We start from the raw sequence: 23,255 nt of genomic DNA on the forward strand, positions 1-23,255 counted from the left end.
GACCACCCCAGGGTCCATGCTAAAAAGCCATGCGACTTTCTAGTCGAATTATATATATATATATATATAAATATTACTATTTATACATGTTTTGCTAGCTATGAGACAGTACATCATCACTAAGCAAACAAGATAGAACACCATAAGCTTTGAAATTGGAAACTCCTTACGTTCATATGAAAGGCTGTAGGGGTCCATTAAGAACAGGCGAAACAAAATATTTGGAAAGAAAAGATCTTCTACAGAATTTCTTAGTATAGATAGAGAGAGCTTTCCCTACACCGTACGCTTCTAAAGAAATTAGTAGTTGCAGTATTTGAACATCATATACTTTATATATAGGTATAGTTAGGAAAGTAATACTAGAAATCTCTTCAGTATCTGCTAGAAGGTTACTACTCCACCATCCGGCCAGTAAGACCAGGTAATGAGAGCTGAGCCTTGGGGGGCACGGCATATGCCGACTTGGGAATTGCAGTGGAATAGGTTTCAAGGGCCTCATTCTATTATCTTTTAATAACTTGATTAGTTGTTGTTCGTTTATTTAGAATTCCTCTATCTTACTCGGAAGGTTTTGCATTGTTGCGTGCACGTCGATAGATTATGAAGATAAAATAAAAGGAATTATCACATAATAGTATTACTAAACACAGCTACGGCTGATAAAACTTGATGATGAATATAAATGCTGATACATAAATTAAGAGGTAGTATTCGCTCAGTCACAGGCTGTAAAAGATCTACTATCCAGTGAACGAGCTGCCTAGCTTGAGGATACAAAGTAGGAGAATTATGGATAATTGTAGTATGAGAATATATAAGAAAGTTTCATTCTTCATCCCGACTGGGGCGTCATTACAACAAGAAGCCTTACTAGGTAGATCTAGTAGTATAGCTATCCCCAATCCGGCTACCAGACGGGATGTAGCATACTAGTCAGACAACATCAGCACACATCATGCTTTTCATTCGGACACTTCCTCGTCAAAGGATGTACGCAAGTCCGATGAAACGAACAATGCTCACGATGATTGTCGTTCCTTGTTTCCCAGTCTATAGCATCTGTCGTCGTCAACCACTCCGGCTTTTCGTAGACATGATTTAGGTGAAACCTGCAACGATGAAAGTCAATGACCATCAGCCGACCCAACTCCTCATTCCAAAGCATATTCCTCGGCCCAAGGTTTTCATGCAGAACCCCCAACTTCAGAACCGCGTTTACAGCCCTTCTATGACAATTCATGTAGACCTCTTGTTCGTACGCCTCCTTGTCAACGTGGTTTCCGGCCCAGCCCATGACCAGCATATGTCGAATTTTTCCTACACCATGGAGGTTATATGTCTGCTTCATATTGATCTTTCCCAAGAACACAGAGACATCGTAGCCTTGCAAGGGAGCCAACATCTCATACACGTCCGCTTCGCGTTCTAGCTGCGGCCACAGAAAACAGGTGGTCCCTTTGCCGACCAGGGTGTATCCGTATTTTGCGCAGGTGATCTTCAATGGTACGCCAGATGATCCAGCGTGGCCCATTGGTTCAATGCCATCGAGATATTTTTCGATTTCCTGCTTGATGAGTTTGACTAGGCCTTGTGCGGTAGTAGGATGTTGAGCAGTTCCGCTTCCTTGTTGGTGGAGTGCGAAATTGGGGCACTTGTCGTCGAGCTTTTTGTTTTCTTTGAGGCTCAGTAAGCATCTTTGCGTGCAGAATGGTCGGTTCTGGGGAGAGATGGCGCTGGTTGAAGATTCAGGATGTTGCTCAGGTACGGACAGCATTGGGGAATCCGGGTTCCGGTTCCGGTTCCGTGCTTCGTTCGGTGAAGCTCCTCCCAGTAGAGGTCGTGCATGAGTAGATTGCGAACGAGTCTGGATCAAGGACTGTCTCATGGGCCCCTTACCGTGGCTAGAGCGCCGTGCAGGACTCGGCGTGCCCAGTGGGTCATCCGATGGCACAGGCGTCGGGGTCTGCATGTAATGTTCATAATCGAAACCCGTCAACCAGGTCGGTAGATTTGCTTTGGTCTTGATGCACCAATCAGGGCTCCGCGGCGGCGAAGTACAGCTCATCAAGTACAGGCATAGGACTCGCGCGACGGCTGTGACAGGGAGCAAATACCCCGAGTCATCTGTGATTACCTCGTTGTTCGGCTCGCAGAAGCGGTAGAAGAGGGTAGAGGGTTTATCGTATGGGACTCGCAGCAGGACCAATCCTTCGCCCGTGGCGATGTATCCATATTCGAGTCCAGAACTGATCATATGATTGTAAATCTGAACCACTGCTGATCCTGCCAGGCGCGTTGCGTCGTATGTAGCCTTTTCGGCTTCGGTCGGCAAGTTCACTTGGTTCTGGACGACTGTAGTGTAAAAGTCCATTGGCTGCAAGCCGGCACGAAGGACTTCCAGGGTCAACTTGCTGGGGACTTTGAACTCGCCCAGTAGTCGAGCACTCCCTCGTGTTTCTCTATATTCATCATGAATACAGAATGATACCCGCTCTGGGGGCTGCCGCTCACTGTCTTCGATCCGAATTGGTGCACGCGATTGCAGATGTTCTTCATGGCCATAGACGACACTGATACGATCACCCTGGATATCAAACGCGGAACGGGCGGTGGCGATGCCGCAGAGCTGCACCAAGATCTCGTTGACTGGTGTGTGCAATGAGCCGTGGAGATAGGCCTCGAGATCTGTGTGCCCCTGGATCGAATTCCTTCTCAGTATCTTTGCATATTCTCGGATGGCATGCGAAGAAGCGAAATTTCTCTTTATGGGACCATCGCCTGGCTCCAGGAATCTGCACACTCGCCGCCACATCCGGGCTTGCTCGTCGTCGCATCCCGACCAGTGTTCCAGACGCTTGGGACACACCATGGTGGTGGGGATGGGTATATCTCCGGTTGTGCCTTCTGCAACGGGTTCATCAACCTTCGGAGCATCGCGGAGAGATTCATGACAGTGCTGAATATATTTCAAGAATGTTGTCTGTCCAACTATCCCTTCGAGCCGTTCTTGATTGACCAACCATTGGTAGTTCATCGCTTGTTGCTGCCTGGCGCTTTCTTCAAGTCGTTCGATAGCCTGCTGCTGCTGCAGGAAATCAATTATTATTTCTTCCTCACTGTCTTCCTCATCACTGTCTTCCTCATCCTGCGGCATGGAGACTCCTTCATCTTCCTGGCTGTCTTCCTCATCTTGCATGGAAACATCTTCATCTTCAGTTTCTTCTTCTTCTTCTTCAGTGGCGTCCCTATCCTGCTGCATGGAATTATCATCTTCTTCTTCAGTGGCATCCTCATCCTGCTGCATGGAATAATCTTCTTCTTGCTGCATCTCTTCGGCCCTGCGCTGTCTCTTTTCTTCCTCGACCCTTCTGTTAATAGTGTTAGCTGGCGTTCTCTTCTCCCCAAGCAGCCTCGAAAGGTTAGGTGACATACTGGTTCTTTGCTTTCAACATCACGATTGTCTCATAAATTTCTCGATCACTCATTCCTAGGAAGGGGTTGTGGAGTCTGAAGGTTTGATTCCCGGTCGCGGTGGGAATGTGTTCGACTGTCTAAGGATAAGACGAGAGGGTATGGAGTATCTGTTGGTTCAATGTTATAAATGTGTATAGATCAGCAGATACTGTCGTTGTTTCCTTGGAGCTTCTCTTTGCGATTGAATGAAGACAACAAGAGAATGGAGTAGAATGCAGACCACTTTTATAGGCTTCCATGAAGAACAGATGGAACATTGGTCTGTTATAGAGGTCAATGGTAAGGTTTTCAAACAGCAATCCTGTTCTTGTGGTCTGGTATTGATCCGCAGGAATAATAGTTGATTGTCTGGAATTCTTCCTGCACATTTTGAATGATTACGGAGTATTCCTCTGCAAACTGATATTCCCTGGGTGTATGCAGTAAGGTTTGACCATGCTTTAATCACTCCGATAGACGCAGCTCTTCAATCAATTGATTGCGTAACTCGGTAAACCTTTCTACCGCCCCTCCGAGTGTCGCCACTGTATGGTAACGAATAGGAACACCTGCATAGAAGTGTGCGGACAACTTGTATTCTCACGAGTTCGGACATGAGGTATTATGGGAGCTTCCCTATCTTCAGGGGAGACTCCGCGTTGATGTGAATAGACTTTTCAGTCCAAGTAATTTCAATTCAACTGGCCAAGTACTGCATGCCTAAGAAAGAGCCATACACGGGAATCATAGTATAAGCCTTCGGTTTTTGGCTCGCTTAAAGTATCAGGACGGAGCATACCTAGAATATCGTGCGACAAGTAATATTCTTCGGTTCCGCTACTAAGGGACCACTTGGTGTGCATATCGAGACCAGCAGCAACATAGTATGATAGGCATCAATGTCGAAGATTCGTTTGCTGTGCTTGTTGCCTGGACTCAGTTGCATAACTAGTCCGTCAATATATGGAGTTATCCGACACCATGACGGTATCCAGTCGAGGCGATACCTTTTTCCAAGTGTGAGCGAATCCTACACAATAGTAGAGCACACAGCCATGATTATGTTCAACTTGTAGTTACATTAGACAATATTGGAGCATTAAGAGAGAACTTGTCACGACAGTTGTATCTGCAATCGATTCAAGTTATAGTGCGACGATATAGTATGTATCACTGCAGTGGTTACCCGAAGGAGATGGAGTGACAAGGAAATTGTACGTTCAAAAGTTCAGTAATGTCCTGTTGTAAGGCCGGCTGTGAAGGTAGTAAGTAGTTTGGTTAGCTAACGATGAATTATATCCCAGATTTAAACCCACCTCCCCTAGGTCTTCGGTTAGGCATTACTTGTAGCCCGGCTCCTCTGTTACGAAGACTGGAAATATTTCGCTGGTCGGCCAGAGCAGCTGGGGTGATAAGTATGTCTCAGTGACAAGAAGGTAAAGGCTAGTCTAGGGATAGTCAGATACGGCTACTTATGACTATAGCTAGGTAATAAAATAAGGAACTCCGGTCTGAGCGGAGTTATCTGAGTTCGGGTAATAATGGATACTATCATGTGGCATTCTGAGATCCTCAAGTGTAAAGCTAGCAGGAAACATCAAATAGCATAACAAAAGTAATGGAGAAGACACCTATCCACTAGTCCGCGTTGTGCAATACTACCAATTTGTTGCATCCCTAATCTGTCCAATGTGACAAAATCACCCATATGCTGCTGGCAGAGGTGGTATCAATATAAGTCCAACAATATGTTCCGACATACCGGGAATTGGCGATGAAGACATACAGCGTGGTATTCGCAATGCCGGCGCTTCCGATCAATAGCCATCGTTTCGATACGGGAATTCTCTCTGGTGAGCCACTTTGGCTTCTTTCTCACCAGATTGAAGTCGAATGTACACAAATGAAAGTCAATGATCATGGCCCGACTCAGCTCTGTGTTCCAAAGAATATTCCTCGCCTCGAGGTCCTCATGCTGAACTCCGAAAGACTGGATATCTTTCTCCGATTTAGAGATGTTCCACTGCCTGGTATCTTCTTCAATCTCAACCTTGTTAATTGTCTCCCCACCCCACCCCAGGAGAAGCATGTGTCGAATCTTTCCCGCCCCCAACAGGAAATACATTTTGCGTAAGTTGATCTTTCCAATATATACTGGGACTGAAGACCCCTGTACAGACTCAAGCATTTGGTAAACATCGGCTTCACGTTCCAGCAAGGGCCAAAGGTAGCAGGTGGTACCTTTACCGATAACGGTATAGCCATATCTAGCACAGGTGAGTTTGAACGGTGCACCAGATAGGCCACAGTTTCCTATCGGCTCTGCAAGGTCAAGGCACTCATCTATTGAAGCCTTCAGCAGTTTCGCCAGCCCTCGGGTGTTTGTAAGGTGATGGGTTGACCCGTTCACTTGGTGAAGTCTGAAGTTTGGACAGTTTTTATCAAGTTTTCCACGTCTTCTCAGGCCAAGCAGGCATTTTTGTGTGGAACGGTAGACTTCGACGCTGAGGAGTGTCGGGTTCATCTTCCGCATATTTAGAACGCTTTGAGCATTGCTCCGGTGCAGGTGATGCGGAAGATGTAGTATCTTCAAAGCGACGCTTTTGTCCTGGGGCTGAGTCGGGACCAGAATCTTGTGGATCCTCTCGGTTGTTTATATTGGAGGATTCACTGCCGCGAGCCTGTGAATGGGGGGTTCCCTTTGTTTCTGTAGACTCTGCATCCTTTCTGTCTCTGGGGGAAGCAACACTCTTCTCTGAAGGATCGTCTCGATCAGGTGCCTCTTCTTCCTTACCAATAACTGTCGAGTCGAAACTTGAGACCCAGGTTTTGAGCGTGGTCTTTATCTGAGCGGACCAGTCGGCGCTACGGGGCTTTGAGCGAAAGCCCATTAATGTTAAACAAAGCATTCGTGCAATAGTAGTTGTAGGACGTAAAAACGACCCATCACCCCCTTGTTCCACCTCCAGGCTTGGCTCGCAAATGTGGAATTGAAGAGTTCCGGGGTCATCATAAGGCACCCGCAGAAAAACCAATCCCAACCCCGTGGATACAAATCCGTACTCAAGCCCAAGCAGAATCATTGTATCATATTCCTGGACTACAGCCGAGCCCGCCACGCGCGCTGTTGTATAGCCGACCCTGTGTGATCCTTTTGCTGGAATAAGGGGGTTATTGATAATTTCTTCGTAGAAATTATGCGTCCTCAAGCCTTTGCGAAGGGTCTTCATAGATAGTTCGTGTGGAGGTCTGTATTCCCCTGACAAGACTGCCCTTCTGCTTTCCGGATTGTAAAGAAGGCAAAAAGAGTCATGTCTTGAAGTGAAAAACGGTGGAATATCTCTCTTCTTACAAAGGGCCGTCGAGGATGATTTCAAAGAGGCAAGTTCGCTCACGATATTGATCTTCTTCGATCCCAGGCAGAAGTATTCTCGGGCAGAAGGAATTTTGCTGAGTTCAGTAATGATTGTGATAACATTGTGTTCTACCGCAAGGCGCTCATGGAACTGCAAATCTGTCTCACAAGTCATTTCGTTCATTTCAACAAGTCTTCCAGTAGCTTCGATGCCAAGGATTGGATCAAAGAGCCGCTTATTATCATTGTCGGTGGGTTCGAGAAACTTGCAGACAGAGCGATATATATCATCCTGTTTGCGCGTAAATTCCGCCCAGTGCTCAAATCTATCCGGGCAGACCATACCAGTGGGCTCGTGCGATAGCCCTTCTGTGCCTTGAGATTCGGGTCCGACTATGATGGACTTTGAAAGTGACTCATGACAATGCCGAATGAATTCGAGGAATGTTGTGTTCCGGTTTGACTCTATCAACTTTCTGTGCCTCTCTTCAGCTTGGATTCGTGCTTCTGCCTCGACTCTGCTCATTTCTTCGACTTACCTTCGTGCTTCTACCTCGACTCTGTGCCTTTCCTCAGCTTCCCTGCGTGCTTCTGCCTCAGCTCTGATCCTTTCTTCAGTTTCCCTGCGATTCGTTGGACATCAAACTTATTGCATGAAGCAGCCTGTTCATATCCACATACCTTATTTCTTTCTGTAAACGCTCCGCTTCCTCTTCGAGCTTCCTATTCGTTGCATCATGTTATGTTAACTGCCACCATAATCTCAGTTGAGCCTTTTGCACGACTTACCTACGTTTCTCTTCCAAATCCATACTCACTTTGTTTAAGTGATTCTTCTTTCCAAGTCCTTCGTTGTTGGAGGGCGAATATGAGGAATCAAGGCCCTAGGTATTCGTCGCGGGATAATTAAGAGTAAATAAGACTCTCAAGAGAGGGAGAATAGTGGGGGAAAAAGAAAGACAGAAACAATAGAAAGAAGAATGACAGTATACCATTCGTTGGATTGCTTGGGACGTTTGGTATCACTCCTTGAGTGCAGAGCGCAGCTAGCCGAGAAGCTTTTCTTTCTCTTCTTCCTGCATGCGCCTTTGTTGAAGTTAGCCAAGCTAACTCCCATAAAAAAAGTAACCGTTTCTCCCTTTGATATTTATAGGGGGGCATATCCCGAGATCAATTGAATCCGAATCGGGTGAATACAGATCTTTTGGTTATATGTTAGTAAGGGCTTAAACGGCATAGTACCGACAGACGGGACTCTTCCAATATCTGTAGAGCCCCAGGCGGCCCCTGCCGTAGAACAACTTTGTAAGTTATCCTAAAAAGGGCAATATCAACATCGTTCTCGTTTATAGAATTTACTAGGTTTTTGGTGAATCCAAATTCCAGATACACTTTGGTCTAGCTCCCATATCAGCTTCTGAAGCTTCCGGGTATAAGTAGGGCAACACCGAAAAATGAGAACGATAACTTGGATTAAACTGTTCAGGCTCGGTCTGACTATGCTCAGGTCGGCGTGGTGTCGTGTCTCATAGCCATCTGAGCCAATTGTTCACAATAATCTGAGCATAGGCTCCAGTAACTACATCTGACAGGCCCTTTCTCAAAACACATTGTGCACTGCTTACGGCGCCTTGACCAGCCCAATTTTCTCGTTCTCTGACTTGCTCCGCTGGCTCCATTCGGGCGCCTCATCCTCACCTGCCTCCTCCTGCGCATCGCCTTCTGCCTTGGTCTGATGTACGGTTCGCGGGTCATGTTCCGCGGGGGAGTATATGGTGACCACTTCGAGTGGCGTGTTTCCGACATTCAGGAACTGGTGTTGAGTGCCAGCCGGGACTATGACAACATCGTTCTCTTTGACCACTTGCTCTTTCCCAGCCACAATTGCCTTGCCAGTGCCATGGGTGAATATCAGCACTTGGTCGACGGTATGAATCTAGTAGCCCAGAATTAATGTCTACTGATCGCAACGATTGTTGGAAATAGTAGCATACTTCATCACCGATTTCGCCATTGACGGGCACTTCCATTGCCACGAATTGCGAGTATAGACCGGTGTGGAGGACCTTGCGGAAAACACCGAACGATCGGTTGGGTGACATCACCCCTGGCATGTACACCATCTCGTTCTTGGGCGGTTGCGTAGTCATGTTGCCGTTATACTTTGAGCTTTGGTCTGAGTAATGTCGAATAGAAATCCCAGAGAGACGTGATGGGATCGTAGTGCACTTCCTGGAGATGGGCGCTTTTGCGTAATGTGTGAGTTGTCTTCCCAAGCACCTCGACAAGCCGTTCATCTTAATAACAGTTGCCATCGTATTCGGCATATGTCATCCAGGGTTGCACATGGTAACCAATTTATAAACCGGCAGGGTCTGGATGCTCGGGTGGTGACGTAGACCATGCCATCATTGCAACCCCATCGGCTGCCTGCTTCTGGCATAGCTCTACCACGGGCACACAGCTTTATCAGCAACAGGGTCCAGGCTTGATGCTTGATGATTGAATTGCATTTTGGGATGCTTTTTGGACACTCCCAGGGCGGTAAATCGTGCATCGCTAATCATTCTACCGATCGGCTGATGGCCACCTTTATCAGGCCACAATTAGTGCCTGAGGCAAAAAATGCAGTTTCACGACAAGCCACTCTTACGGTAACCTCAATGTGGTCAATCAATCATTCTTAACTGACGAACGGTCAGAGCCCTTCTGCTGATCGCTATACCAATTCGATACTCACAGAGATCCTAACCGCAGAACCCAGAGCACTATACACTCGTGCACGGAAATCCACTGGGCACATATCTCCGCAACACCCGACTCGCTGGCCATATGACTACCAGAAGTTTAGCTTGATGTGGCCAGGCCTTTGAACGGAGGGATCGGCCTGTCATTTAATCTCCGTCGGGATTTGCTCTATAGCCCAATGTCGAGCGGACTAATGACTGACGACATCCTTTTGAGCGGTTTAAAAAACTGTTCACCTGTCTGCTCTGGGCGACTTGAACGTTATGCAGCTAATCCTCTGGTTCCTTTATACCGATCGTCTACCAGCCTGGGTTATAGCCCACTCTCGGCTATCATAAACGGTATGGGAACGAGATCCCTTTTGGCGGATCTGGGGGTGGCAAATTCTTAATGCTTAAGCCGATCGATCTTCAGCCAGATGGTCTGCGTGGGAACTGAGCACAATGCTGTTGTGTGTTCGACATGCTATGTACCCACAATTGCCTAGTGGAGCCAGTGGGGAAGGACGATGAAGTACAGGCAGCGAAGTATCGATGCGATTCCATCGGAATCTTCGGCTGCTCCACTTCCACACTACTGCGTACTCCCTATCGACCTCCTCATTTTCCTCTCCGATAACTGCCATCTGTTAACGGCCTCTGCTCTCCAGTCAACATGGAGGAACATGCAGGTAGCTCTGCGGAGTACGGTAGTCCGCAGATGCTGCAAGATGGAACAAGATAGGCAAGGTCCGTCCGATAGGGTGACTGTCTGGGATTAGCTGCTGCTGGCTGGAAATGAAGGTCTTAGCAGACCCCGACTAAGTCTCGGATGCTGCTTCTTCCGTAATCACCTGTAGCGTGGTACTGGCGTCAAGCCCTCCGAATTGACCATCCCACAGTTGCTGCGGCAAGCCTCTTTCATCATTATTCACGCCTCCTAGCCTTACTTGTGTACTTGAATGTAGCTAAAGTCTATAAGTCCGTTAATTGTGCGGACAATCCAGTGGTGAAGAGTAAGCTCCCACGAAACGGCTGCATGTTTGAAAGGCAAAGTGAGACGGAAGTCAATTGCGCACAGGCCACGACAGGATGCGCCATGATATGAAAGGCTGAGAAGGACCATTTCCGAGTGGCAGCACTGGCAGTGGTGTCGCGCAATACCTGCCTGTTACTGCGATAGGCCCTCACTGCGCCTATCAGCCTCGGATGCAATGCATTGCACCCGTCGCTGAGCTGACGTCTCGGCATCCTGCTAAATATGGCCTCGGCCAATCAAGTTAACTATCTCCAATGACCGCCAATGCTCTCGGTAACCGTAATGGGTGATGGATCATCTATTTCAATTGATGGCGAGCAATTCATCCCTGCAGTGCTCCGACGCCAACGCTGTCTAGGCTACATTGCAAGGTTGCACTGGCCGCTCTGTGGCTGCCTGTTTCATCGGCTCGGGATGAAGTTGAACGACCTCCATCGTAATTGACTGGCTCGGGCTTGCAGAATGGCTGACGGAACGCCAACCGACTGCGGGAAGCTAACCAAGGATGAATGAGTAGCTCGAGGGGATTCTGATCCATGATTCCTCAATTGTGGTAAAGGGGGGTGAGAGAATTTCGTGTTCCGTGGTGAGGAGGGGTGCAGACACTGCAGGAAGTGGTTATCTAATTAAATTTCTAGCGGGAAGTGACCCTAGTAGTAACGAGAAAATGGTAGGGATTAATTGCACAAGCACCGGAACGGCTTGGATGGCCAGACAAAAGGCATAATTGCATGAGAGGAGACGAGAGACGGGGATAGAATTGGCTCATCCGAGAGGGGAAACTCAACATCCAGAGACCGAGTGGGACTTTCAGGCACTCGAATCGTCTAACCTTCTCTCTTTCCTCGACTTCTTCTTCCCAGTTTCCCTATTCATTTGCAACTGCTATCCTTTCGGCCGTCTTCGTCTTCCCAAATATCCCTATTTCGAGCAACCAACCCACTTTTCCAGATGTTCCCCGGATTCTCTTATTCCCCCCGCAATCGCCGATCCATCGTTCCACTGTGGGTAAGACGTCGCAGGCGGAGAATGGTACTTTTGGTGGAGTCTCTCCTCAGCATCGTCCAACGATATCCGATTCTGGTGCAGCTGCGCCGCCTATCTCATCCCGCTCTCTCATCGACAGTTACACTTTCCCGATACAGCCCCCACCAGGCCTAGAGTCCCCAAAAACGAGCAACTCTCCTTCTTGCATCTTCATTGGCTTGAGACCACATGTTCTCGTCCGTTGCTAGGTTGGGAGAGGCGTGCTAAAGACAGGTCTCCAAAGAGTCAATCCGTCCTTCGTTCCACATAAAAGGCTTCTCGAACCCCAGCTGTCGGCTCCGAGTAATGCTTCTATCCTTCCTCCTCTATCGTAGTTCATATCAGATCATCCTCTCTTATCGGACCTATCACAATGATCGCTCCCACTGAGCCCGTTCTCTCCTCCAACTCGGCCACCCCCATCACCCAGTTCCACCCTGATATCACTCGGGAGGCTTTGGAAGAAAAGGTCATCCTCATTGTGGGTACGTGTCTCCAGTTATGTCTTCCATCGCTGCCCTGCCAATGCTGACTCATGCTGGAATAGGTGGTGCCAACGGTATTGGCGCGAGCCTTGTCGAGCTTTGCTGTCATCATAATGCCTACGTATGCATTGGCGACATTGATTCTACTGCCGGTGCAAGCTTGAGCAAGAAGTGCCGCGACAAATGGCCTGTCTACTGGGACCCCTCTGCTCCACCGAAGCCTCCGCGCTCCAGCTTTCAAGAGACTGATGTTACGAATTACCAATCCGTGCTGGATCTGTTTGACTTTACTTTCAAGACATACAAGCGTATTGATCACGTTGTCGTTACTGCTGGCAGTATGGAACCCAAGGAGAACTGGTTTGACAATGCGTTGAGCCTCCAGGAGGTCCGCACGGTGAGCTATGCTGAAACATACCTACTGAAGGATTCTGCTGACAATGATAAGCCCCCATCCACGAGAGACCTCGATGTCAACCTCACTGGAACCCTCTACGTCGTTCGTCTCGCTGGCGCTTACCTCCGCCACAACCGTGGCCCCGGAGTAGACCGCTCCATCACTCTATTCTCCTGCGCCGCAGGGTTCAAGGAAACCCCGGGTGTGTCTGTTTACCAGGCGGCCAAGCACGGCGTGCAAGGCCTGATGCGTTCACTGCGTCCCTACTTCATCTCCCCTTATAAGCACAACCTCCGCATCAACACCATCTGCCCCTGGATGACCCAGACTCATCCCGCGGTAACAAAGAAACTCTGCGACCGATGGGAAGATGAGGGTCTACCCATCAGCTCTCCTCTCCAGGTCGCCCAGGTGGCGGCTGGCGTGATCGTGGATGACTCTCTCAACGGCACCTCGATGTACGTGGAGGGTGGCCGCGCTTGGGAAATTGAGGCGAACCTTGATCGTCTAGAACCACAATGGCTGGGTGAAGTCCCGGCCAAGACACTGGCTCAGGGACAGAAGGTATTGAAGGATGCCTGGGCTGCATGAGTTGCCACCACACAACTACTAATGATAGCACTTCCCTTGATACCCATAGCGTTGGCCAGACTGCATACTTGACGGATTCTTCGAGAAATAATGAATGTACTGAGACAGATATAAATAAATGGATGTATGAATGAATGACAAAGAAAAACACACTGTCTTGCGATTTGCTGATGAGAGATGGCCGCCAGCCCTGCTTGAGTGTATCCTATGCCCTTTGTCACTTCCGGTACAACCCGAGTTACATTTACTTGACAGCAAAGTATACTAATAACCCCGCCAGGCTTTGTTAGTTGCACACACCATTGTAAAAGTACGAAATTTGTACAACTCATCCTGCCTCATCGAAAGCTTTCGCCTGTGTTTAACGGTCAGCAAATGCAGTAACCAACCTACCAAACCACATACTTTAAGCTCACCAAAGCATCAATAAAATAACCCATCATCTCATTCTCCTCTTCAACCCAATTCTCCGGTCTTGACGTAAAATTCCCCTCCGAAAAGTCCGCGCAGAATCAAAATCTATCCAGAGTACCCTCTCCTCCTTCACCAAAGATACCATCACATTACGGGGCTTCAGATCAGCATGAAGCACTCCAGCAGTGTGTAGTATATCATCTGTTCGATCTGCACTGGGGAGATTGCTGGATCGGGTAGACTTAACGGCGCTGTAGACAGGGCTTGATTTGAAGATATGATGAGAAGAAGTCTCCGTTTAGATGTTCAGTCACGTTTGTAGCTAGTATATATATTTACTACGTTGGGAATCAGGTTTGATACAACCCTTTTTCACTTATGATCTACTACCCTCCCAGCCCCTACTATTTCTACAGCAAAATGGCCCCATATCTAAGCGAACTACTCAGCGACTCCGTAGCCGAACACATCGGATCCACGCCTCTCGTCCGCCTCAACCGCCTTCCTGCGTCAGTCAACATCAAAGCGAAGATATGTGCGAAGCTGGAATACTTCAACGCCAGCGGATCCGTCAAAAGACCGCATTGCCAGACAGATGGCCGAACAAGCCAGGGGAGACTGGTCCGAGAGGAGGGAATACTTTGTGGTGGCTCGTCGGGAGCGGCGTTTGCGGGATTACTTGGTTATCTGCGTATGCATCCGGAGGATAATGTAGAGGAGAGGACTATTGTTCTGATATTTCCGGACAGTCTCAGAAACTATCTGACTACGTTTGGGGATGATTCGTGGATGGAAAGAAATGGCTTCGCTGGGCGGGGTGATTAAGCGCTGGGTACAGGGCAGAAATAAATTTCTAGATTAGAGGTTATCCCATGATCATCAGATATTACATACGAAACGTGACCCATGACTTTCATTGACAGTAAAGGCACAGGCTTATAGGTGATTGGGCTGTAAGTTACAACCAATATCATCGGCGTCTTTGAACTGGCCATCCGAAAGCGCCTGCATGTTCCGTCGGAATTCCGCGAGACATTCTGGGCTTTGCCATGCCCAAGCCATGAACGTGCTGTTTAGGTCTGAAGGGTCACCACCAAGGTATGACCCGGTTGGTGCCCAAGGCTCTGCAGACCATGGGAGACAGAAGTTATACTCATTGCAACCCCAATTTGCGATACCGTCTGAAGGCTCAATTTCATCACCCGAGCCCTCTAGTCCCACGCCTTCCTTGAACAGTCTAAGCCACTGCGCATTGTCCGCTGGCGTCTGGTTCCACGGGTCATCATCACCGTACACAAGCCGACGTGCCTCTTTTTGCAGCATGTCATCCGTAACAATCTGTCCAGTGGTGATCATCTGCTGTACATATTTTGTCAAACAGGCTGTGAGATGCTCGAACGGAGTCGGGTTCTGTTCCCTTGCAAGATTGCAAGATGTTTCCTCGGCAGCACAGTTCAAAGCACCCCCTTTACCTGTTTTCCGGGAAGCGCTGAAGGGATTCATGCCTGTTGACTCAATCCCAATCAGATAAGGCGGCATCGCATTTTCAACAGCCAGAGCTACAACCGGATCAAGGCCCCGACAACCTTGCCAATCCTTCATCAGAGCCCCATCGCGGAAATGCTGTGCAATGTGATTATTCCTTTCAGACCAGAGGGTGAACCTGTCTCCACAGAAACCGCAGCGGGAATTTATGTGGTCTACTTGTGATTTCCATGTATCAATCACCGGTCCCGCTTGTGTCACCCCATGCAGTGACCGTAGATGTTGAATAAGGTGGTCCTTGCGATAGAAAGTTCGAAAGCTCGACGGTTTCAGTTGGCACGACGTGAATCGATGTCCTTCGGTATGAGACTCTGTTGGGGTGGGTTCATCGCAAAAGACACAATGGTCAATCCCATCGGTTGGGCTGGTATAGACACGGCCGAAAGGAGCACAAGTGAAACTCTCCAGTGACAGATGTAGTGTTTTCTCATGTCGAGTCCAGTCGTGTTTCGTGCGGAACGTGTCGGTGCAGAACGTGCATTGAAAGGGTCTTTTGTGTGTTGCTGTAGACTTGATCGCGTTTCGCCGGCGTCGACGTCGGCGTCGCCGTGGCTCCTCTAGATAGAAGCAACCGAAAGAAGCCCCGGAAATGCTGGAGCTATAGCTGTGGACTGATGAATTTGAGCTACTAGAAAAGGCAGATCGAGATCGATTTGATAACGCGATGGATTGGTTATCATCGCCGAGTGCCGATATACATTCGCCATTGACGAACCTTCCGTCACCCAGGCTGTTGTGTTCACTTCTAGCGACCGCATTTATGATCGCTTCCAATGGAGCTGGCTCGATTTCTGGAGGCGAATTCTCCCAGCGATCCAGTGGACTCATGAACGGCCATGTTTCGCGTGAGGTCAGCGGGACTTCGAGCGAGGTCCTGATGGGTTCCGGTTCAGAGAGCCTGTTGCCAAAGCTGCCACGTTTATATCGTCTTCGCGCATTTGCAAACCAAGTGGATACCTGCGTCACAGCAAGGCCAGTTTCTTCAGCCAAAGCGGACTTTTCGTCTTTTGTCGGATAGGGGTGCTCGGAGTGACTCTCCAGCCATTGGGCTAAGATGTTGACTGCATGACTGGGTAAGCACGAGGACTTGCTACCACGTTTGGGGCTGTGAGATGGCTCGAATGTTGACGACGACTTGGATGAGCCAATTTGATGTGGGATTGCATCTTCCGAGTTCGTAGGAAGTGACATTATGGATTGAGTGAATATCGGATCGCAGTCAATATAAGTCGAGTCTGCCTGAGTTGCACAAGCCCCGAACAGGTTCTGCCAATCCACTTCTGTTTCGGTGCCTCCTTCCGGAAAGAAATCATCATCTTCGAAGCCATACCCCCCGCTTCCGTTGTATGCCATGTTGAGCCTCCAAGGTATGAATTTCACCTTGACAGTGCAGTCGCCCTATTGAGGCAGATAAAGAGCTGCCGAGACAAGATGGCGCCCGTGTGGATTCGACGCCCTTGTTATGCCTAATTCGGGCTTAGTGTGATTAGATCCCCCCACCCCGATATTCTGTTTTACAAAGTCATTCGACGGGTTGCCCGCCTGCCTGTGTGCCCGATTCAATCTAATCATAAGCTGCATAATCTGTAGTACTCTGGTGCAAAGCAAGAGGATTCTGAAGTGAATTACGTTATCAATGAAAATTGTGGTTGCCAGACTGGCGGATTAAAGATGTTCCCTTGCCAGTAATGATCAAAGAGGGAGAGTAGTGACACCCCTATCCAAACAACATCATGTCACTGTCTCGATGACAATCGGCTTGTTCTATATCAATCACGGTTCATGGAGACTGGAAATCTTAGATGTCAATGAGCCGATCGCATGAGTGTCAGAAATGAGGAACTCTCGTCACGTGTCCTATTCACTGTCTTCGCCTTGAGAGGCTTCACAGTCGTCCATCCTAGTCACACATGCTTATATTTCTATAGTATGTGTTTTGCTGTCTGGATGAACTTAGTAGCTACAGCGAGACCTATTCTATATCTGCAGTAGCGTTAATCATGTGTTCGAGGGATCCGAGGGCGCTCAGAGCCATAATCCCGCTGCAGACGTGAAGCGCCCGCATAGCCAGCATGTTACATAGCGGGCCCGATCAGGTGAAATAGAATGAATCTGGATAAGTTGAATTGATCGTTCGTTATGGTTCAACGAGAAGAAACCACATGAGACCATCAACTAGTTTAGCCCTATGGGACCAAAGCAGCAGAGCCAGCAGGGCCATCTTTAATGTTAGCGCTCGTGTAAAGAAGAGAGTATTCGCTTCTGATTGGACCAGATGAAAGGTTAAATGCCTCCAGGCTTATAACAGAATGCGCAGGATGCGGAGGTATGGATGTTTCTCTTGGAATATTAGCCGAACTCTATCTGTATCACTTGGTAAAAGCGCTGATGGTCTGATTGCTATTAATTGTGTGCCATACGCGACAGGGGTATACGAAGAACAAGGAAGTTCATTTCTTATTAATTCCTCGACTACGGAGAGGAACATCACATGGTGGCGTAGCAAAGGGGAGGGGATAAGCAGAACGTACAGTAGCTTGGAAAGCTTCATAAGCCTCACGCCCACGCACGTGGAGCTGGGGCAAGCTCCCGTTGAGCTGTCAGTAAGGCGGCCCCAACGTCGGGCTGTTAAAAGGTTCGGTTAAATTCACATGAGCAGGCCATAGCTTTCCTGTAGTATTTACGGTTGATGGTGATCTCTAAGGCCTCTTGTGTCTGCGCTAGTCCGCAGGTGGCTGGATCGTATATCATCGACTAGTCCGAAACGGCGGAAAGACTTCATCCTTGCCTAATGAGGCGCTTCTAGCCGGGTCTGGGCAGCCCTCGGTTAGATACTGCTTCAATCAAGAATTCCCGGGACATGTGCTGCGTGGTCTGATTCCCTTCAGACAATGAGGGAGAAGTGATGGCACATCATCTTGTCTTCTTGTATAAGTAACAGACAATCAATAATCTACAGGTAATGAGCTTGTTGGTGAGTGGAATACCATGTGGACAAAGCCCAAGATGTACAGGAACAGACGGTGGCGCTGTAACCAATCCAGACAGCCGCGGCTGGCTTATCCACGGAGAATGAGCTTACTGATGCAACCAATAAATGTGACCATCTGACTAGAGCTAGTGGCAACCCTACCAGTCACGCGTAAATCAAAGCTTGATAATGTACCACCCGTGGCTTGACCAGGTAGTAGTTGAATGAATCATCACTGGAACTGGAATTGGTTTTCGCTGCACCCAGCCGAGGGTGCGGCAGAAAAGCCCAGAAAACGGCAGGGGCTTAATGGCGACTTGGCAGGGCTTGGTATATTCTTAGCCTCACAGCACTCTACTACATTCTAGTCATGAATATTACCATTCAACAATCACGAAGTCTTGCTCCTTCATGTCACTACTCAAAGTCAGAAGCAATGGATGATCCTACACCGCACGTGTCGCGTGGTTAATCTCTTCCCCGGAACTAACTGCAATCGAAAGTGACCTCTTATTGCCAGGATTCACTGACACCAAAAAAAGGCTTGTAACCTAGCCCCTAGCTAAACCCAACACAACCAATCCCAAAGCGCTGTGGCGTGAGATATTCCGCCAACCACCAAGCGAGAAAGCCCAGATTGCGGTCCATGCGGGAATCTCAGGAGTCATCTGGGGCCCCGCAAATCTCCAATTTGGCATTTTCCCCCGCAAAAAAGTTGACCTGGACGATGAGCCCTCTCTGCCCAAGCCAATGGGGTAATTCTGTGGAGAAAGCAAGAAAACAACCACATGTCGCAACCACGTTAGTGACCTCGACTTGTCTCAATTTGAGTTTATTTAGCTCGTATTTTTGCAATCGCCTGCATTTCACTTGCTCCTTGCTCCTGCTGCTTATTTTCTGGCACTGGTGGACGCTGGTGGAAAGGGGGAAAACGCCGGGTGGCACTCCCACAGGTCACACACACTGCAAGCAGCATGGGTAACTAGTCTAATCAAGTCAAGTTAAGTCAAGTCAAATCAATTTAAGAGATTGATCCCGCCCTTTTAGCCGTCGCTTTTCCCTTCCCCTCTCTTGAGACTTCCTTTTCCCTTTCCCTCCCCGTAGCTCATTCTCAAGTGATACGGTGGTAGAGCCCTGAAATCCGACCAAGATGGCGGCAGAAACCGACGTGGCCGACCAGCGGGATGAAAAGCCTCAGAGCGAAAAGGTGGACATCCACCAGTCTGAGGTGTTGGACAATCCCGATTTGATGCATGAAGCCTTTGATGGTGAGAATTATGAGCATCAAATGGGGGTGTGGGAGGCTGCGAAGCAGTACCCTTGGGCTTGTTTCTGGGCGTTCCTCATGTGCTTTACCATTGTGAGTAGTCAATCTGTCTACATTCAATCACTCAGAGTGATCGCAATGCTGATATACTAATGACTCTTAGGTCATGGAATCATTCGACATGTTCCTCAACACCAACTTCGTCGCCCTTGACCATTTCTCTAGAGTGTTCGGCGTCCAGACCGGTCCGGATACCTGGGCCATCCCGACCAAATGGCAGAGTGCGCTGTTCCAGTCGGGTCAGTGCGGTGCCTTTATCGGTGTGTATCTGGCCGGTCCCATTACCAACAAGATCGGATATCGCTGGACGACGTTGCTGGGTTTGCTTCTCATGAACGCTACCATTTTCATTTCGTTCTTCGTGAGTCACCTGATTACATGGATGTCAATGCCATCTCACCTAACGGCTTGATGTGTAGGCCAACTCCCTCACCCTCCTCGTGGTCGGACAAGCCCTAGAAGGTGTCCCATGGGGTTTCTTCATCGCCAACTCCCCAGCCTACGCCAGTGAAGTCGTCCCTCTGCCCCTGCGAGCTGCAGTCACAGCGACTCTGCAGATGAGTTGGTCCATTGGTTCTATCATCGTTGCTGCTGCCACCTATGGCTACAACAGTCTCAACACCGAGTGGGAATGGCGCGCACCACTTGCCCTGCAGTGGATTTTCCCGGTATATCCCTCCCCTCCAATACCCTTCACTCAACCACCACTAACAAATTTGTTCAATGGTATAGACCCCCCTAATGATCCTCCTCTTCTTCGCCCCCGAATCCCCCTGGTGGCTTATCCGCCGGGGCCGCAAAGAAGAAGCCCTCCGCTCGATCAAGCGTCTCGGCGCCAAAAGCGAAGACCAGGCGCTGAAATCCCTCGCCATGATTGAACGGACCGTCAAGATCGAAGAAGAAACCGGCGGGAACCCGACCCTTCTCGACCTGTGGAAGGGCACTGATCGCCGTCGAACCATCATCACTTGTCTTATCTACGCGTCGCAGAATTTCGCGGGTAACTTGATTGCCAACCAGGCTACATACTTCTTTGAGCGTGAGTTACCCCTCCCTCCACATCCTTAACTTCTCATAAACCCTCTCTGACTGTCTATGGATATATAGAGGCCGGCATCTCCCCCGACAAATCCTTCCAACTGAACCTCATCCTAACCTGTCTCCAATTCGTCGCCAACGCCGTCTCGTGGATCCTGACCTCGAAATTCCGCCGCCGGACGGTCTTCCTCTACGGCACCGCCACCAACATCACCTTCCTCTTCATCCTAGGCATCATCGCCTCGGTACCCCAGAACCACAAGACCAACTACGCACAAGCCTGTCTCGGCGTGATTATTTCCGTCGTCTATGCCGGCGCACAGGGTCCCATCTCATACACCATCATCTCCGAGACGTCGTCCGTGCGGCTCCGTGCGCTGAGTACAGCGGTGGGACGCTCCGCGTACTATATTACGGAAATCCCGATGATTTATCTCTCGTCGAGGATGTTGAATACCACCGGGTGGAATTTGGCCGGGAAGTGTGGGTATGTTTGGGGGTGTACGGCTGTGGTGGTTTGGGTGGGTGCGTACTTTGGTTTGCCTGAGTTGAAGCATCGGTCGTATCGGGAGGCGGATATTTTGTTTAGGAGGAAGGTGTCGGCGAGGAAGTTTAAGACGACGGAGATTGGGGTCGATGAGAATGAATAGTTAGTTGGTGGGTGGTTTGGGGGGGAAATGGAGTGGTGTGGGTGGAGGGAGGGGTGGTGGGTTAGGGATAATTTGGGGATGGGTAGTATAGTGGTGAATTCAACAGTTATTCGGGTTATCTGTTCTTCAGTGGGGATGTTGAGATTGCTGGTAGTAGTTTGACATTGCTTGTAGGGTGCTGGTAGCGTAGCATGCTTGCATGGTCTTTCATTTGTAGTAACTTGCTATACGATCATGCAGTGGAATGTCGCTCTATAGGCAGTGAATTTGTGGATGATCAAGGTATCAATTGCTTTATCTGGGTATCTTAACTGACAAAGTAGATGGCAGGAATGGTGAAAATGGTGAAAATGGTGAGAACAGGTTTGAAAATAAGAAAGGAATGTGCTTTAGCCAGCTGTATCCTCAAAACCCAGGAACTCTTGGGGTGAATCCAACCATAAGAGAAGGTGGAGTAAACTTGTCTTCATTATCAATGCTAGGCTCTGCGGCGTGAAGAAGCTGCGTCTATTGCCATTCCAGTCAGTAATGAGCGTGCAGCTTTTTGGCGAGTAACTCACATTGAACTTCATTAGAATCAATACGACAACCTTCTTCAGTTCCAACCAAACCACCTGGGCTTCTGGCTGCTCGCGCACACAGCGGTTGAACGAGATCAGCCCCTGCTCCATCCGGCTTCGCTGTTGCGCATCTGCCAGAAGCCATCGCTCAGGTCGGAATTCATTAACATCATTCCCAAACGTCTCACTGTCGAAGTGCAGAACATGGGAGTTCCATGTTAGGGTCGTGCCCTTGGGAACTGGATACCCTGCAACAGAAACACCATCTACTGATGCTTTGATCTCCTCTTCAAAGTTCACTGACAGCCGCATCGTCTCTTTCAGTACGGCGTCAAGGTAGGATAACCTGTTCAGTTCTCTCCATCGGGGTATGTCTGACAGCGATCCAACACCAAACGCAGTGTCTATCTCGAACCTGAGTCGATCAAGGAACTCCTGGTGCTTCAATAGGAAGTAGAATAATGATACGAATGTACTGGCAACGCCGTCGGCTCCACGCAGTCCAGTAGGAGATGGCCTCATTTGCCCTCCATCGCACTGTCGTTGTTGGACATGTAAAGTGCCAGTTGAGCTAACTGCACCATTCTCTTCGGCAGAAACAGTAGGCGCAGCCACTGGCAAAGTCGCACACGTTGCTAGTCGACGTCCGCGATCTCTCTTCAGTGCCGTCACCGGGCTTCGGATGAGCATATATTCAACCGTCGAGAATATACTCAACCACCGGCTGCCCCTTCCCATTTGATTATTGCCATGACTCTCCTGCAACAAACCACCCGCGGTAAGCTGATTTATAAACGTCGTGGCAAAGATCCGCAGGGACGAGGTTATATCCAAAACACGGTATCTTCGTATCGCCTTGATGAGTTGTTTGGTGGATGGGTCGAGTACACCTTCGTACTCGGGTATTCCTTGAGAGCGTTCCCAGGTAGCATGCGTTGTCTGAATATTTTCCAAGCTGATATTCGAGCCGCTCGTATGGCTTCTGTATCGGAGTTCTGGTGACTGCGATTATTAGCAAACATCATAGGAAATCAGCTGAACACGTACCCCCTCATCGACCCCATCTAGAAGATCTACAATCGTCCCATCTGCGACACTGAGACAGCTCGGTCCCAACCGCACCACTGCGCCATATTGTCGGTGAAGACTTGACAGACGGCGACCGTAGTGCGATTTATTGCGAACACAGATGCGCCAAAAATCCGACCACCCAGCGACCGAAGGACCAGGGATGGCACGTAGTCGGCTATAATTGCGGAGGGCGCCAAAGAATGTCAGCAGGGCAAGCAGTAGAACTGCAACGGCGCCTACTCCCATGGCGGAAGCTGAAATGCTGGTTCATTGTCCGATACAGTGGACGCGACGCGGTTTTGGTTATATCGACTGATGACACTTGGTCGGGATAAACACATCATCGTCGCCCATTTCTCGCAGCCGCGATATCCCGAGTCGAGAAAATGAATCGGAGGACCGGCAGTGAAGTCATGGCTCTTAAACGTGCGGCACGTCTAGAAGGTCCCCAGGCACCCGCACGCGAGTGGGCTCATGCTGGAACTTTAAACCGCCGGTGCCTTGGTGGGAATATTGTGAATAATGGCACCAGATAATTACGTGATAAGAATTGATGCCCCTCAGGGGGTCCGTTGTCGGTCGGGCCGAGGTGCAGCCACTCTGC

The 23,255-nt window shown here is 49.1% G+C and overlaps 9 protein-coding genes across 9 annotated transcripts; 3 read left to right on the plus strand and 6 right to left on the minus strand.

Moving 5' to 3' along the window:
* Positions 1-946: 946 nt before the first annotated feature.
* ASPBRDRAFT_120888 (uncharacterized protein) lies at positions 947-1,351 on the minus strand (the record flags this gene model as incomplete). Its single annotated transcript, XM_067617391.1, has 1 exon — positions 947-1,351. The coding sequence occupies one exon, from the start codon at positions 1,349-1,351 to the stop codon at positions 947-949; it is 405 nt and encodes a 134-aa protein (XP_067480348.1).
* Positions 1,352-1,636: 285 nt separating this feature from the next.
* Positions 1,637-3,433, minus strand: ASPBRDRAFT_121302 (uncharacterized protein; the record flags this gene model as incomplete). Its single annotated transcript, XM_067617415.1, has 2 exons — positions 1,637-3,039; positions 3,136-3,433. Coding segments are annotated over 2 exons (1,701 nt in total), but the record flags the coding sequence as incomplete, so codon positions are not given.
* Positions 3,434-5,133: 1,700 nt separating this feature from the next.
* Positions 5,134-7,337, minus strand: ASPBRDRAFT_670191 (uncharacterized protein; the record flags this gene model as incomplete). Its single annotated transcript, XM_067628830.1, has 3 exons — positions 5,134-5,167; positions 5,319-5,952; positions 5,999-7,337. The coding sequence occupies 3 exons, from the start codon at positions 7,335-7,337 to the stop codon at positions 5,134-5,136; spliced, it is 2,007 nt and encodes a 668-aa protein (XP_067480350.1).
* A 945-nt stretch (positions 7,338-8,282) lies between these two features.
* ASPBRDRAFT_40727 (cupin domain-containing protein) lies at positions 8,283-8,920 on the minus strand. Its single transcript, XM_067624419.1, has 2 exons — positions 8,806-8,920; positions 8,283-8,747 (listed from the first exon to the last, which is right to left on the minus strand). Exons 1-2 carry the CDS (start codon positions 8,911-8,913, stop codon positions 8,433-8,435), a joined length of 423 nt encoding a protein of 140 aa, XP_067480351.1. The 5' UTR covers positions 8,914-8,920; the 3' UTR covers positions 8,283-8,432.
* Positions 8,921-11,975: 3,055 nt separating this feature from the next.
* Positions 11,976-13,075, plus strand: ASPBRDRAFT_28371 (putative 3-hydroxyacyl-CoA dehydrogenase; the record flags this gene model as incomplete). Its single annotated transcript, XM_067622502.1, has 2 exons — positions 11,976-12,087; positions 12,150-13,075. The coding sequence occupies 2 exons, from the start codon at positions 11,976-11,978 to the stop codon at positions 13,073-13,075; spliced, it is 1,038 nt and encodes a 345-aa protein (XP_067480352.1).
* Positions 13,076-13,882: 807 nt separating this feature from the next.
* On the plus strand, positions 13,883-14,369 carry ASPBRDRAFT_491707 (uncharacterized protein). Its single transcript, XM_067626266.1, has one exon. The coding sequence runs from the start codon at positions 13,910-13,912 to the stop codon at positions 14,312-14,314; it is 405 nt and encodes a 134-aa protein (XP_067480353.1). The 5' UTR covers positions 13,883-13,909; the 3' UTR covers positions 14,315-14,369.
* A 332-nt stretch (positions 14,370-14,701) lies between these two features.
* On the minus strand, positions 14,702-16,111 carry ASPBRDRAFT_88698 (uncharacterized protein; the record flags this gene model as incomplete). The annotated part of the gene is made up of 1 exon (XM_067629518.1): positions 14,702-16,111. A coding segment is annotated over one exon (1,410 nt), but the record flags the coding sequence as incomplete, so codon positions are not given.
* Positions 16,112-18,874: 2,763 nt separating this feature from the next.
* On the plus strand, positions 18,875-21,020 carry ASPBRDRAFT_63912 (putative MFS maltose transporter; the record flags this gene model as incomplete). Its single annotated transcript, XM_067628438.1, has 5 exons — positions 18,875-19,365; positions 19,436-19,693; positions 19,752-20,000; positions 20,065-20,371; positions 20,440-21,020. Exons 1-5 carry the CDS (start codon positions 19,156-19,158, stop codon positions 21,018-21,020), a joined length of 1,605 nt encoding a protein of 534 aa, XP_067480355.1. The 5' UTR covers positions 18,875-19,155.
* ASPBRDRAFT_40730 (putative cytochrome P450 monooxygenase) lies at positions 20,949-23,238 on the minus strand. Its single transcript, XM_067624420.1, has 3 exons — positions 22,628-23,238; positions 21,581-22,582; positions 20,949-21,527 (listed from the first exon to the last, which is right to left on the minus strand). Exons 1-3 carry the CDS (start codon positions 22,895-22,897, stop codon positions 21,426-21,428), a joined length of 1,374 nt encoding a protein of 457 aa, XP_067480356.1. The 5' UTR covers positions 22,898-23,238; the 3' UTR covers positions 20,949-21,425.
* Between the last annotated feature and the right edge of the window lie 17 nt (positions 23,239-23,255).

This window comes from Aspergillus brasiliensis, assembly GCF_001889945.1.
Source record: "Aspergillus brasiliensis CBS 101740 unplaced genomic scaffold ASPBRscaffold_4, whole genome shotgun sequence".
Lineage (NCBI taxonomy): Eukaryota > Fungi > Ascomycota > Eurotiomycetes > Eurotiales > Aspergillaceae > Aspergillus > Aspergillus brasiliensis.